Source organism: Colletotrichum acutatum (assembly GCF_030867785.1).
Source record: "Colletotrichum acutatum strain CBS 112980 chromosome Unknown BDZ83scaffold_123, whole genome shotgun sequence".
NCBI classification, from domain to species: Eukaryota; Fungi; Ascomycota; class Sordariomycetes; order Glomerellales; family Glomerellaceae; genus Colletotrichum; species Colletotrichum acutatum.
In genome coordinates this window covers 33,747-47,553 of record NW_026849117.1, presented here as the reverse complement: position 1 = coordinate 47,553, position 13,807 = coordinate 33,747, and the positions used below count along the sequence as shown (strand labels likewise).

Below are 13,807 nucleotides of genomic sequence, written 5' to 3'. Positions count from 1 at the left end.
GACGCACACTACTTTTCTGGGCCTGTGACAGTCGCATCAACGGAGAAAGTTTGGAAAACATATCTATATATCTAATTGAATTGGCGATTCATGGAAACATTGCAAGTCAAACAATTCCCTGCCAATAAGTCTTTGCCACCTTACACAGCACGGAAAATCATCTTTGATAACGACACCAAGACAGCAGAGGCACCAAATCACGATAAAACTTCCCACAGTGGTATCTTACTTATTCCAAATCTTTCTCACAGCAGATATTCCTGTTGCATGTGCCGGCCCTCTAGCCCACGGCACTTGCCAGGCTGGGTGCGCCGGCGTGGCCACGGCCTGCTATGCTGCTGCTGACTGTGTCTGGGGCGCAACTGCTGGTGCAGGGGCGGCACCAGCTCGAGTCTCTTTCAACTTGGCATTCGGAAAATGTCAGACAGCCTGTGCCCTTGTTGCCTTGGCTCCTTGTCCCTAGAAAATATTCAACGTCGTCTTTCCAAGGTTAGTCTACTGATCCTCTTTTAAATATGGACCAGGTCGTGCAGTATGTGCAGATGAGGCGATTTGAAGACACCTTAGTACCAAAGTCAGAATGAAAACACCTTGCTTTGTATATGGTATCTTGCTGGCACTTGACGGCTCTATCTTAATGAGTGGGATATGCCGCTTTAGCCACGGATTGCAGCCCCATGTTCGGCGAGCATTTCTTACAGCAAGCTTGGAGGTGTCATTGAATTGGAATTGTTCAAATTCGCCTCTACAGTCTTGAATAGTGCAAAAAGCGATCAGAAATATGTATGTAGTAGCATCGTAGAAAGCGGGGAAACAATAAGCAGGTAGGCTAGAGACCAGCCAGAAAGACTTCTTCTTGCTTGTCGTCTTAGACATGGAGAGCACTCGGGAAATTTGCTTGAACGCTTTGAAATATGTTTTTTATTCGTGTGACTCTGAGTAAGTATGTAGGAGCATTAACATCACGGTGTCACGCAAGTACTGGAAACGTCAAGCGCGGACACATGCTTTTGTGCATTCTATACTTTGCTGAAACAGAGTTAGCCATGAAGATACGAATAGGGCCCTCCCGGAACAACTTACTTGAACGCAACTCCCGCGTCACTTGAACTGATCCCGGTTTGAATAAATGTATCAGACCAGACCTTATTGTACCTAAGGCGTCGGATGTTAGGTTTTCGTTTGCGATGTACACACTGACGCTTCAATAGAGAGAACGAACCTGTTGCAGATATAATAAGGGTTGTAGGCACCACGGTTGAATTGAAGAACTCTGTAAAGGAAAACAGAGGCGCATTGGTCTTCGGGAGAAGCCGTCAGACGTGAAAGATAGCTTGTGGATGGGGTAAACTTACCTGTGCACTTAGAGAGACACCACTGCTCTATTCCGCTCGTCACTCCTTCACTTGCACTGTCAGAAGTGGCATCGTAGTCGGCACTAGCTACTCCATCCTGCTCCAAAACCTTAGTAAAGCCTTGGGGAGCATCACTCCATGTAGGTTTTGGCGGCGGGGAAGGCTGTGCAGATGCCGATGACGAGGGCGCGGCCGGAGTTACAGCTGGACCAGAGGTCGAAGTCGGAGCTTCCGGAGCAGAGGTACTAGTGGGAGCTGCGGAGGCAATGGAGGTTGCTTGACAGGCACCGGCGCCGCTCGAAGGCGCCGCTTGGCGGCGTCTGCCCGCAGAAGATCCAGGAGCCGAACATGCCAGACCGCGAGGGTCAATGCCGTTCCAGATGACTGCGGGCTCGCCCTCGACTCTTGAGTATGCGAGAGATTGGACCATCTCCTTGACGTTTGTGGCAACTGAGCCCGGAACCTGGAGACGGGCCTTGTGCTCGTCTTGAGATAGCCAGACTGCAATCACGCCAGCGACTGCAGGCGCGGCTAGGGGTTGAACGTCAGTTAACAGCTCTCCTAAAAGTGCAACTTTTGCGAGAAGAATTGGCAATTGCTCACCGAAGGAAGTTCCGTAAAGCTCCTGCGAGCCGGCAGATCTGCCAGAGGCACAATCCACAAAACCGGGGGCGGAAACAGTCAGTTGATCTCCACTGCCTTGAGAGAAGAATGCGCGGTAGCCGTCATTTTCAGTCGCGCCAACGACGATGATATCCGTGGTAGGTCCGAAAAGAGCAGGGTACTCCGTCACATCATCGACGCCGTATTGCTGAACAACAAAACGTGATTAGTATGATGGAAATCCAAAGATAGAAGGCACAATTTTGGAAGACTCACAGCATCATTTCCAGAAGCCGTGACGATGACGATATCCTCCGCCATAAGGGCCACAAGAAGTAGCTTGTACGCGGTGGTGGTAGACGACAGCTTGTCAGGGATACCTGCCATAGGTGGATGATTAGTGTGTTCTTAGAAGTGCAGCAAAGCCAGGCTGATAGAGAACGAGGCTCAACGTGAGACTTACGAGATCCTAGCGACATATTGATGACAGCTTTGCCTTCAAGCTTCTTCTGGAAGACATCGTTGCTAATCTCAATCAGAGCCGTGAAGATAGCGGAAAGCGAGAGAGTTCCTGGCAGCTTGACAGCAATCAAATCGGCCCCCTTCGCGGTGCCGTATGCTGGTCCAGCTGCTTTTGAAGCTACGCACGAGCCGTGATTCAAGAAGTCGGTCTCATCTTTCGTCGCACCAGGGGCGTACATAAAGCCCTTCGTTCCCGTCATGCCTGTCCATTCCTGCCATGGGTTAGCAATTGGTCACGGACGGGATATGTCTTTTGGAGATGTCATACCGAGTTCTCAGCATTGGCGCCCGTGTCAATGACATAGATAGTGACTCCCTTCCCTGCTTCTGAAGCATATCCGAACCCAGGCAAGTCTGCAATGCTTGCTCCAGCTGGTTGCGAGATAGCCTTGAGTTCATCAACTGCATCCGATTGTAGTGCGATGTCAGCCGGGTTAGGAACACTTGTCTTCGGCGAGCCAGGTGGGCCAGTGGCCGTTGGTTGGCGGGATGCAGATGATGGCGGCGCAGAAGATGACGGCGGTTGCTCTTCTTCCAGCCTCTCGTCGGGAGTGACCCCAGCAACCTATGTGTTCACTTAGTACTGCGAAGTCTCGCGGAAGGAGGAAGAATTAGACTTACACCCGGACGCTTTGACATAGCGTCTGCCTGCTCGGTGGTGATGTTCGCCTTGAACATGGCCACCAAGCCGGTGCGATCACTAATGACCTCCTCTAGTGACCTTGGAGCAGCATCTCTTGAGAGTGTGCTGTTGAGATCTTGAATCTCTTCTTTTGTGGAATTTTGCGAAGTGAGAATGATGTAGGGATTTGGTACAGCCGTGGACGATGGCGTAGAAGATGATGTTGCAGATGTTGAAGTAGGGGCTGCGGAGGTAGAGCTGGGAACCGACGGAGCAGAAGAAGGAGGTTTGGATTCTGCCGGATCCGAGGTTTGTGGATTTTGTGATGGGGCCGGGTTCGAGATGTTCTCAATCTCAGGAGTATCACCATTCGCTCCAGTGCCGATGATTGACACAACAGCTCCAGGAGCTAGTGCATGCGTGACACCAGCAACCACAAGGGATCCGCCACCAGCGCCAGCTACGTAGGTTGCTCCGATAACTGCTACGACGACCTCTCCACCAGAGATTGTCTGAGTTGTCGGTGCTGAGCTAGACGTCCCGATGGTTGTCCACGCGGATGATACGCGCGTGGATGTTCTGGGGTCGGGAGTGATTAGGGGTTGTGTGGAGGAGGCTCTGGTGCTAGCTGGTCTTGTGGTGTTTGAGACGGGGGCTTGTCTCGCCATCAGATGGCGTCTGCTGTGCATCAGATCGTTCCGGCTATCCTGGTGCGGGAGTGAGACGGCCCCGCTGCTGAGTAACAGCAGGGCGAGCCCGCGGAGTAGGCCATTAGGATGCATATGAACGAAGGGCAGGTAAAGAATGACTATGCTCAAAGAGCGAAGGTAAAGATTGAATAATCGTCAAAGGATAGTGAGCGATGGGCAGGTGCAATTGACTTAGACCGGATCATGTCTGATTGCTAGGATATATAGAATTCTTACCGTCTAAGACAAGCTAACAGGCCTTCTTCTGCCAGCGGCTGATGAACTGCGGCCATAACTGCCATCTGAACTTTCCCGTCTTGGCGTAAAGTTCAGTCGATCAATTTACTGTCAGGAGAACTTTGCGCCATATTAACAAGCATAATCGTGAGGAAGCTTGCCCACGTGCCTGGAGCTCTCTGCTAGCAGTTGATGCGGTTATTCTTAGCAACGGTGCAAATCGCTTACACGATGCGGATAATTTAAATCACACGGAGATAAACTTTAATAATAATGTTTGGACTGACAGTTCCAGCGGCGTGGCAGCCCTATAAGTTCATGACTCAGGGACGTAGAGTCCAGGCCCAGTTGCCCCTCCTTCAGGAATCCGCGGCTTTACGTGAAGCATGGATATTGGTTGCATGGTAATAAGAGGCTGTGTGCCGCGCGCCTTTTGTCCAATATAAGCCGATTTAGCCATCAAGGTCATGTTTCGGAATCCGTGGTGCCTTGGCTTCCGGATAAACTTGGAAATTTGTGGCCGAGCCCGTACCGACCGTGGGTTGATCTAATGAAAAGGCGCCAGATCATGACGCGGTCAATAAAGTTATGAATGAAGAATTGCAGGGTCTATCTTGCAGATCCTTGTCACCGCGTTGGAGGAGATAGCTCTGGTTACGTCCTGTGGATGCCTAGTGATGGCTGTTCTGGAAAATATTGAGGCGCGTATGTTGCATACTGCGGCGTCGGAGAACTCGGCGTGAATCTGAGACGCTCTCCGTGCCTTTTGATTGATTATAAATAAGGGGGCGATTGTAAGATCTACTCGATACTTCCGTTGACAGAGAATCGAAGATCCGATCTACTGCGAGATGGCGTCAGTATATATGTGCGTGCTTTCCTCAAAGATAATAAAGAATCATATAGCTATCCGACCTGATTCCCCCCATATTCGCCTATGAATAGTTCAGAGTAAAGCAAAAGTTATAGAAAGACTAGAGACGGGTATACTGACATCTTCTACGTAGTAGGTGATGGGATAACGCGCCATTTTCTTAGCAATACCCTGACATGTATTCATCAAGAGTGATTGAGTGAGTCTGGGAGGTTACACAATGAGATCAACCCTTCTTGGTGCGTTGATGAATTTCAAGGTGATAATGCGTGTCCGTATATTCTATTTATTCCACGGTTGATCTCTCGATGCCCCCTCGACATGTTACTCCTGATATTTGATAGCGACTAATCTTTTGGTGCTCCTGTTCTCATTCTTTACCCTGGTCCACGGATTCCCTCACGCAACTTCATCAAACACGTGGGATACCCTCTACGACGCACACCTACGTGCTTAAAGTAAGTAGGAGAATGAAACATGAAATAGATCATTGTGCAGAGGTCTCTGTTTGACTTCTAGCGGGTTTCGTCAAAGCATCTCGCGTCTTAACCATCCTCCAAACTCTGGATGGTCGGCTAAGAGAGCACGATTCGGGGTCATGGGAGTCATTACGCTTCGGACGAGTGTCAAAAATTTCCCGTGAAATCGTATTCAAGGACTGAAAAACAACAGGATCTTTGAATGATAAAACAAGGTAGTCCGGTTTCCTGCCCACATCCACGTGGCAAATGAAGGCTGCACCGCTCCAATTACAATTGAAATGTTAGGTCGTTTACGAGGCGCCAACCAACTAAAGGGCCTAGCGACACTGATCATTCAACTCCGGCGAGCCAATTGAGAAGAGACGCTAAGCCCTGAGCAGTACATGGCACCACCTTCCCCTCCCTCATTTTCTCTCTTGAACATCGCACAGCAACCAAGCAAGAGAAGTCTACGGCGCTTTATGCAGCGGGAGTGACCGCTGCATCACTCTCATTTGACATGTACTCGACAAGCGTTCAACTTTAGTGACCTCGTCTCTGATAGACATTGCTCGGCGATGGGTCCATTTTCGACGTTAAAGGATGCTGAACCTGAAGGATCCGGACCACAGGAGTTCGCCTATGCTCTCCGATGCGTTCAGTTGCTCGCAGGCCATGGATCTCAGCCGATCAGTTGCAAATTGAAGCCATCTACATTGGGACGAATTCCGTACCAGTATGAGGCGTTGTCATACGCATGGGGCGACACAACGAAAAGAGTCGAAATTCTTCTAGAAGGACAGCCATTCAAGATCACTCAAAATCTCGAAACGGCTTTACATCGTCTCCGGTCGGCAAAAGAAGATCGCTTATTGTGGATTGATGCAGTATGCATCAATCAACAGGATCGCTCCGAAGTCAATCTGCAGGTCAAGAGGATGTGGGCAGTGTACAGATACGCTTCGAAGGTCATTGTTTTCCTAGGCGAGGGGACGGCTAATACTCACCACGCTATCGACCTGATACAGACCTTGGCAAAAGAAAAGAAAGGTCTTAGCCATCGATATGTCACGTCGCTATTATTCACCAAGGATGCTCAACCTACGAAGCAGGCTCTACGAACGTTAATGAGCAGCCCATGGTGGAGCAGAACCTGGGTTATCCAAGAGTTTTCAGTTGCGACAGAAGTTGCCTTCGTCTGTGGTAACCTGGAGTGGTCCGGCGAATCCTTTTCTGAAGCACTGCGGACTCTGGTAGACGTCAGGTTCAACGCCTCTCTACCGCGTGGACAGGAACTAAAGGTGGTCCCATGTGAGGTAGATAAGAGAGACCCCTAATTTAGAAACAACACAACAAAAGAAGAAGATGACGATGAAAAGCGCGCTTCGAGGAATTAGCGAGGTTTCCTAGTTCGCTATTGGCATACCAGAAATTATCACATGGTCCCTTACCTCTTCCGAAGAAGGCAATTCAATCGTCGGTGCTATGCCAAGCACCGAGGCCCCTTGTGATTGCGGCCCGGAGCTTAACCCCGCAAGAAGGTATTCGACTACACTACGAATAGTCTAGTCTGAACGATGGATAAGTGGATGCAACATGCCACGACTGTCCTACTGCGTAGGCCAGGGGCTGGGGACAGAAAGTGTTGCCAGGGCATCCATCCTACTCCCCACAAATAGTCGAAGACCGTTCATGCGCCGGCAAGCTCCTCGTCTTGACTCTTTTCCAGATCTGACCTTTCTCTTCATAGATGTTCCGGTTTACGCCAGATGTTCTGTTCATTATATCCAGTCTCCCAATTTCTCTCTACTAAAGCAGCAGCATCTCCGGATAATTATCATTGTTGGCTTACTCATAGCCCCCGAAAGATCGAGGGAGAAGAGCTCGTGTCGTCATGATGTTAAGCGAAATCACCCCTGTCCCTGCACCATGGAAGCTCAAGGGCGACGTCTACGTCTTCAGCTTCTGGGTACCCAGAAAGCAGGCAGAGCATCCCCCGACAATCACGTACTCTCCACTCGAAGCGAATTCTTCATTTATTCGCCCAGATGGTAGCCGTCCCCTTGGAGGGATCAGCATGATCCAGATCATCCGTTACACTGAAAGTCCAGTCGGTCCCTATGACGAATTGATCTTGAGCCCGGGATTTCACGAGTACACGGTTGAGAAGAACGGCAAGCGTATCAAAAAGAAGAATGCAAGAATCACAAGGATCTACGTTTCTCAAAAGTACACATGCTGGAATGGGCGAAAAAGTAAGTTTCCTGTGTCGTTTCGCCCACCACTTTGCTTGTTACTTACAAAGACAAAGATTGGAACATTCCTAAACATCTAGCAACCTTCGACTGGAACACAAACCCAGATGGCAGCACTTCTGTGCGAGTCTTTCCTCACGACACATCCGGTGACATCAAAGAGTCGGAGGCAAGCACCACGCCTCTCTTCCAAGCCACGTTCAAGCCTATCCCATATGTGCCGTCGTTCCCCCTCTCTCTTGACATTCTGAAGTACGTTGGTGTGGATGCAACTCTTGTTCAGCCCCCATTGCCCGAGGGAAGTGGAAGCAAGGGGGAACTACCAGGGACCGATCGCTGGTGCAGCATTGCGCCAGGTCAAAGCTCGAAGAAGACGAGTCTAGGTTGGTTCGACATTCGACAAACTGATGAAAAAGGCCGCATTATCGGGGAACATGAAAACTTCTGGCCTGGACTTGGAAGGTGGCAAATTGGTATGAAGATGGAAGACTCAGTTGTCTCCTTTCCCGAACCTAAACATTGGGATGCACCCAAATCGGTCCTGTAATCAATCAAGTATCATGCCACCGAGAGCGAAAGACCGGACTTTTGGGCCAACGCCTGTTTTGTAGCAGTAGACGCCGAGAAGAAGTGCATTGGGTATTCTACACGTATCCATCACATAGGAAGACAGCAACGAGACCCATTTGGGAGCTTTCGGGCTTGACGGAGCACGTCAATCCAGTTGGGATTGTTCCACCCGCACCTCCACATACCCACCAAGGGGACTACAGTTCATCGACATCGGAAAGAACGCGATTGTCTCACGAATTAGGCGTACAGGAAGTTCCACACTAGCATCAAAGTCAAAACTTGACTCGACTGAGCCGGCGGCTTCCGTGAATCCGAAGGTAAGTTTGTCAATAGATATGTCCATCTTTGACATCGACACTTAGTTTTGGGCTATTTCGAACGGCTCACAAAGCAAGATCTGTTCTTGACTTGACATTTGATTGTGACGCGCTTGGTGGTGAAGATTTGATTATCGAGGTGAAGAGGTAGGCGTATAAAGGAAAAGTGCGACGCTCGCTCATCAAGTACATGATCTGTCCGTTACAACTATCTAAAACGCATTCTCTCCTTCATAAACAAGCCGTGACTCACTGCCTTTGTAGCCTCCCCCTTCATCAGACCCTGTACACACGACTCGCCCACCAAAAGCCAGTAGTCTCCCTCCTTACGCACACAGTACGGCACATCACCGCCCGCAAGCACGACAACAGCATCTCCCTGCCGAATGTTCGATGGACCAATGCCCATTCTCCCATCTGCCGTAACCAAGAAGGCCCTATCAAAACCATAGTTGTGAACTAGACTCTTGTAGTAGTCTGCAGCCCCACCGGAAGATAATTGCTGGAGTACGGAAAGAGCATTCGGGTCCCCGCTCTGCTCTACGCAAAGGGATGAAAGTGATACTTCGTTTAGCAGCAGATGATGGATATAGGCCGCGCCGTCCGCGACAGACTGCTCCCAGTCCCGGCCGACAAAGGAATGCTGCTCGACCGTAGTTGCGCTGACAAACTGTCTAGTCCAGGTGGGTATGGGATTCTTTTTGAGTACCTTCAGCGCCTCTGACAAGATGCGTGTCATCTGCTCCGTAAAAGGCTGCTCGGGATCAACCTTGCGAGAAGGATTGACGCCAAACGGCACAGCCACCTCAACCGTGCTCACTTTGATACCCACGAGTGAGAGTACCCGCGGATCATCTTCGTGACGGATCTCAAGTTCAAGCCCAGACGCTGCAGAGAACTGTTCGAGGAAGCCGAGTATGGCTGGCCTGGACTTGTCTCCGGCATGCACCCACGAGAGACTTGTAGCGATACCCTCGTTGGGATTCTCGAAATCGCTCCAATCCGGGCACCACGAGGGTATATCTAGACTCTTCTCCCGCTGTCTTCTGGTGATACTGCCATCGACACAACGTGCCCGGGTCAAGAACGCAAGCGACTGGCCCTGTTCCAGCATGTATCGCCCGACCCTCAGGTATACATCCGTCACTCCAATCTGATAGTCTGGTCTCAGCTCGGGAGGTATAGTAGCCAGATCCTGACACTCGCGAGCAAGACCCATGAGTCCATAGATCTTGTCCCTCTGGTCGGTGGCGTTGAACTTGACCTGCGTGATCGAGACGAGCGCGTCAAGAGGCCACAGCGTCTGCGCCCGCTGGAGGTTAGCCATGGTGTCGATATTGCGCAGCTGCTCGGGCACTTGAGACAGACGCATATAGCCATTTTTGCGCAGCCAAGCCGCTGCCCAGCCAAAGTGACTCCAGGGGAAATACTGCTCCCCGTGGAGGAAGATGGGATCCTGCGGCGACAGGGCGACCTCCTGAACAACCCAAATCCTAGAAAACCACCGCCTCCCCACGAGGCTCTTGAGATGCGACCACCGAAAGTCTTCCCACGGCGGTAGACCGGAGGCTTCGTGTGCAGAGGGACGGTACATGCGGGTGGGTATGTCATTCGGCTCCGTGGCTATGGGATTCTGCTGCCTAAAGACGCGGTATATGCTGTTCAGCAGCTCCCACGCGCCATAGCAGTCGCTCGAGTCGGGACCAAGCCAGATGAGCGTTCTGATGGCGCCGCGGTACAGCTGGCCCATGAGGGAGACTTGGGACGCGCGCTCGTCCAGGTTGGACTGATCGATGCAGATGCTGTCGATCCAGATGTGACGGACGGGGGGGTTGAGCTCGGAGTTGCTTCTTGCCAGTTGTGAGAGTCTGTGAACGCAGGCGGCGAGATCAGCTCCGATTGTGACGACTCGACTGTTTATGAGGACGTCCCGGTAGCTGTGCTGGCCCGTCCAGCTATGACTGAGGGCGTAGTATGGAGGAGCATCGCGCAATTCCCCTACTTCTAAACTGCCCACTTCATCTGAGTTGGGGTATGGATTCAGCCGCAGGAGTCGGACTTGATTGTTATTGAGAGGGCTATATAGGCCCCCATCTTTCGGGCCCTGATGAGTGTTCATATTCGGTTGCCGCTGCGAAGATTTGAAGAAAGACGGCGGATGATGGCTCATTTCCGTAATTTGTATCACATTCCACAGAATAAACCTTGGGATGCAATCCTCGTTCCATTCAGCCTATCGCGCCTATTCCCCGCCTTCTTGGAGAGGAATCTCACGTCATTCGTGGAAGTGGATTAAGTGCACACATAGTCTGACAGGGTTGACATGTGGCGGCATACAGCCACAAATGGCTACTACATAGGGGCTCAGCCTACAACACTCTTTATTACACACGTATTCCTCTACTGATGAGACGGGACTTATGCAAGTCGGATGATTTGAGGACAATTCTTGTGCATCCATGCCTGTATAGCGCCGTTAGGCTGCCCAGGTTCTCCTCAGGATAGCCCCCCGAAAAGAATAGGCAAAACCGAGGAGACAAATGAGGTTGTGAGTCAGGCTCCTTATCTGGCTCCGACCACAGCGATCTCGCAGACTCTCGCGAGGCAAGGTACCATTGCAGCACGCTCGGACGCAGGAAGCGTGGGTGTTCATCTAAGCTTCATGTCGTACATGACGATATGGGCAGGAGTGGGACCCTGCTGCTTGGGACGGCCCGAAGCGAATGCCAACGGTTTGATGGACGCCAAACTATAAACACCCGGTCACTAGAGCCCGACATGAGTCAAGACGACCTCTCTGACCTGGTACATTCGCCGAGGAATGTGCCTCACCTACGTTCGAGGTTACCTGCGACTCTACATGGAGATGGAAGACTCTAGGTATCTGAGCATTCACTGGGCACAATCATCCGATGTGAGTCATCTCGAGTCGAATGATTCTACTGATCAACAAGAGTTACGAGAGAACCCAGACTGAAATTGGGGCGCTTGGGGTTTCATGTGACCATTTTTTTTTTTCTCTCATACTTGGCCCTCACATTGAGTCAGGAAATCCTTCATGGCTATGGCACTGGTAGCAATGGAGGATGTGGTCATGAATCGTGAATTTTACAGGATATCTAATGTGCTGAGCTCTCTACATGAATGACGAAATCTATCAAACTCTAGGCTCTGACTCTCTCCTGTCCAACCTTGGCAGCAAGCTCCAAGCCCTCAGCGACGTCGCTCGGCTGGGACAGGAAGGGGGAGTGGGAGGCCTTAGAAGAGTAGGTAATGGCATTAGGGCCGAGAAGAGTGGCCATACCCTGCTGGACGGCGAGGGGAATTGCCTTGTCCTCGTCGCAGAAGAAGAACATAGAGTCAATCTCATGCCACGGCTCGTAGGTCACAACATCGTCGAAGACCTGGGCAGACTGGTGCTGCAGCTGCTCGATAGCCTTGGCGCGGGTCTCGGACTCAACATCGTGGTAGAAGATCTCCTCGGGAGTCTGGGCGTAGACGTAGTTGCCCTGTTGTTGTTGTTGTTGTTGTATTTAACGCCGTGGCGGCCGGGCTAGAGCCCTTACCGCAGACCTCCCGAAGGGTATATGGCGTGGAGGGCCGTGAGCCAAGGCTACCTACTCTACAGTACGTCGTCTCTTTACATCGTCCTCCAAATCATGCCTTGTGGCCACTACGCGTTCTGTCTGTCCCCGGTTCCCGCTGGTGCCCCAGTTTCATTCTTTCCCAAATCGTCCCTTGGAATCGGGAGGTTCTTTGTAGTCCGCACTCACATCTACCTAGGTGTGGATGCTGCTACCGCAGACAGATCTTCTGGAAGAAGTCCGTCACGCGGAGAAAGGCCTCGAAGCCTCGTGGGTCGGTGATTAATCTCTTGAAGTAGGCCTCGAGAGATCCCATAGGACCTATGGGCTCGGGCATACTGCGAGAGTGGAGGGTCGGCCACCGTTGCCTCCTCGCCAGCGTTAGTCGACAGTAGACCAGGTGGTCCACGTCTTTCGCCTCTCCACAAGAGCACATCATTAGAGCGTCGTCGTGGTTGAAACGTCGGTGATATTGCTCGAAGTCCCCGTGACCCGATCGTGCCGCCAGCAGGTGATGTAACGTAGCCCGCGGCAAGGCCAGTTCAGGAGGGCTGGACAGAGCTGCCTCAAGCCCCAAGTCCGCGTACCGCGGCCTTCGCTCTTTATACCACCATCTCCTGTGCTGGCTTTGTAATTTTTCCCTTGCAAGCCGCTTGATGCCCGCTAGTGTTGCCATTTGACCCATCCGCGCCGGCAGTGTCGTTCCTTCTTTGGCCAGCCGGTCCGCGGCCTCGTTTCCTTCGATGCCCTGGTGTCCCGGGGACCAGTGCGTCCGTATATCAAATATCCTGGCCGCTTCTTGGATTTCGAGGAACGCGTCTTGTGACGAGTCCGGCGCCTTGCCGCGGATGCCTTGTATAACGCTGGTGTTGTCGATACATATGTGGATTGGATGACCACGTAGTTGCCCTGTGAAAGTGTCAGTTTCGGGATTGCAACACAAACGTGCGCAAAATTTTTCGGCGTCATCTTACCTCAAACTTCATCCACGGGAGGAATTGGCCACCAAGCATCTCTCTGATGCACTTGCCCTTGGGCACCACGAAGGCGGTAAGGTAGACGAAAGTGATGACACCGCCCTTCTTGCCCTCCTTGGCGCGCTGCTTGTAGCCAAGACCCTCGACTGCATTGGCTCCGACAAGACCACCGTAGGAGTGTACCACGAGAACAATCTCTTTGCCCTCATCGGCAAGTCTCTGGAGGACCGCTCTGACAGCGTTGGCGTCGTCCGTGAGGCCCTTGGTGGGGGGCTCAGCGCCGACAGAGGGGTACTCAACAGCCTCAACGGGGTAGCCGCGAGACTCGAGGAGTTGCTGAGCAGGCGAGTAGCAGGTCTCCTTGTGCCATGCACCAGGTGCAAGGACGAAAGTGGGCTTGGTGGTAGACATGGTTGGTGGTGTGTGGGTTGTGTTGAAGAGTTAAGCGAGGATGGTAAGCTCGGCAGGGGAATTTCCAGAAGAGTCAAAAGCTTGAATCAATGACTGGAAAAGGAAGAGGTTGCCATGTTATTAAATATGAGTGATATCTGATTGTGGGAGCCAGCACTCAACTCGCGTCTGCCCCTCGCCTCACCGCAATCCATCCTTTCCCCTCTCCTTTGTCAAACGGTAACCTTGCGGCCCCGGTGATATCCCTGAAAGACGCGCCTTTAGCACGCCTCTAGCTTCCCGGAATCTCAACCCGGAACTCGGGAACCCCTGGAAAGAGTCCACTAA

At 51.7% G+C, this 13,807-nt stretch overlaps 4 protein-coding genes across 4 annotated transcripts; 2 read left to right on the top strand and 2 right to left on the bottom strand.

Annotated features, from left to right (window-relative positions):
• Positions 1–1,019: 1,019 nt before the first annotated feature.
• BDZ83DRAFT_756309 (peptidase S8/S53 domain-containing protein) lies at positions 1,020–3,884 on the bottom strand (the record flags this gene model as incomplete). The annotated part of the gene is made up of 9 exons (XM_060514728.1): positions 1,020–1,029; positions 1,084–1,155; positions 1,223–1,301; positions 1,356–1,886; positions 1,959–2,166; positions 2,235–2,338; positions 2,422–2,692; positions 2,749–3,045; positions 3,102–3,884. 9 exons carry the CDS (start codon positions 3,882–3,884, stop codon positions 1,020–1,022), a joined length of 2,355 nt encoding a protein of 784 aa, XP_060360248.1.
• A 1,860-nt stretch (positions 3,885–5,744) lies between these two features.
• Positions 5,745–6,830, top strand: BDZ83DRAFT_635819 (heterokaryon incompatibility protein-domain-containing protein). The gene has a single exon (XM_060509206.1). It carries the CDS (start codon positions 5,942–5,944, stop codon positions 6,698–6,700), a length of 759 nt encoding a protein of 252 aa, XP_060360247.1. The 5' UTR covers positions 5,745–5,941; the 3' UTR covers positions 6,701–6,830.
• Positions 6,831–7,257: 427 nt separating this feature from the next.
• Positions 7,258–8,165, top strand: BDZ83DRAFT_588178 (uncharacterized protein; the record flags this gene model as incomplete). Its single annotated transcript, XM_060506110.1, has 2 exons — positions 7,258–7,618; positions 7,675–8,165. 2 exons carry the CDS (start codon positions 7,258–7,260, stop codon positions 8,163–8,165), a joined length of 852 nt encoding a protein of 283 aa, XP_060360246.1.
• A 551-nt stretch (positions 8,166–8,716) lies between these two features.
• BDZ83DRAFT_588167 (HET domain-containing protein) lies at positions 8,717–10,627 on the bottom strand (the record flags this gene model as incomplete). Its single annotated transcript, XM_060506108.1, has 1 exon — positions 8,717–10,627. The coding sequence occupies one exon, from the start codon at positions 10,625–10,627 to the stop codon at positions 8,717–8,719; it is 1,911 nt and encodes a 636-aa protein (XP_060360245.1).
• Positions 10,628–13,807: the final 3,180 nt, after the last annotated feature.

Bases quoted from the DNA above. Each gene is read 5' to 3' on its own strand.
- BDZ83DRAFT_635819 (XM_060509206.1), top strand. From the start codon at position 5,942: ATGGGTCCATTTTCGACGTTAAAGGATGCTGAACCTGAAGGATCCGGA.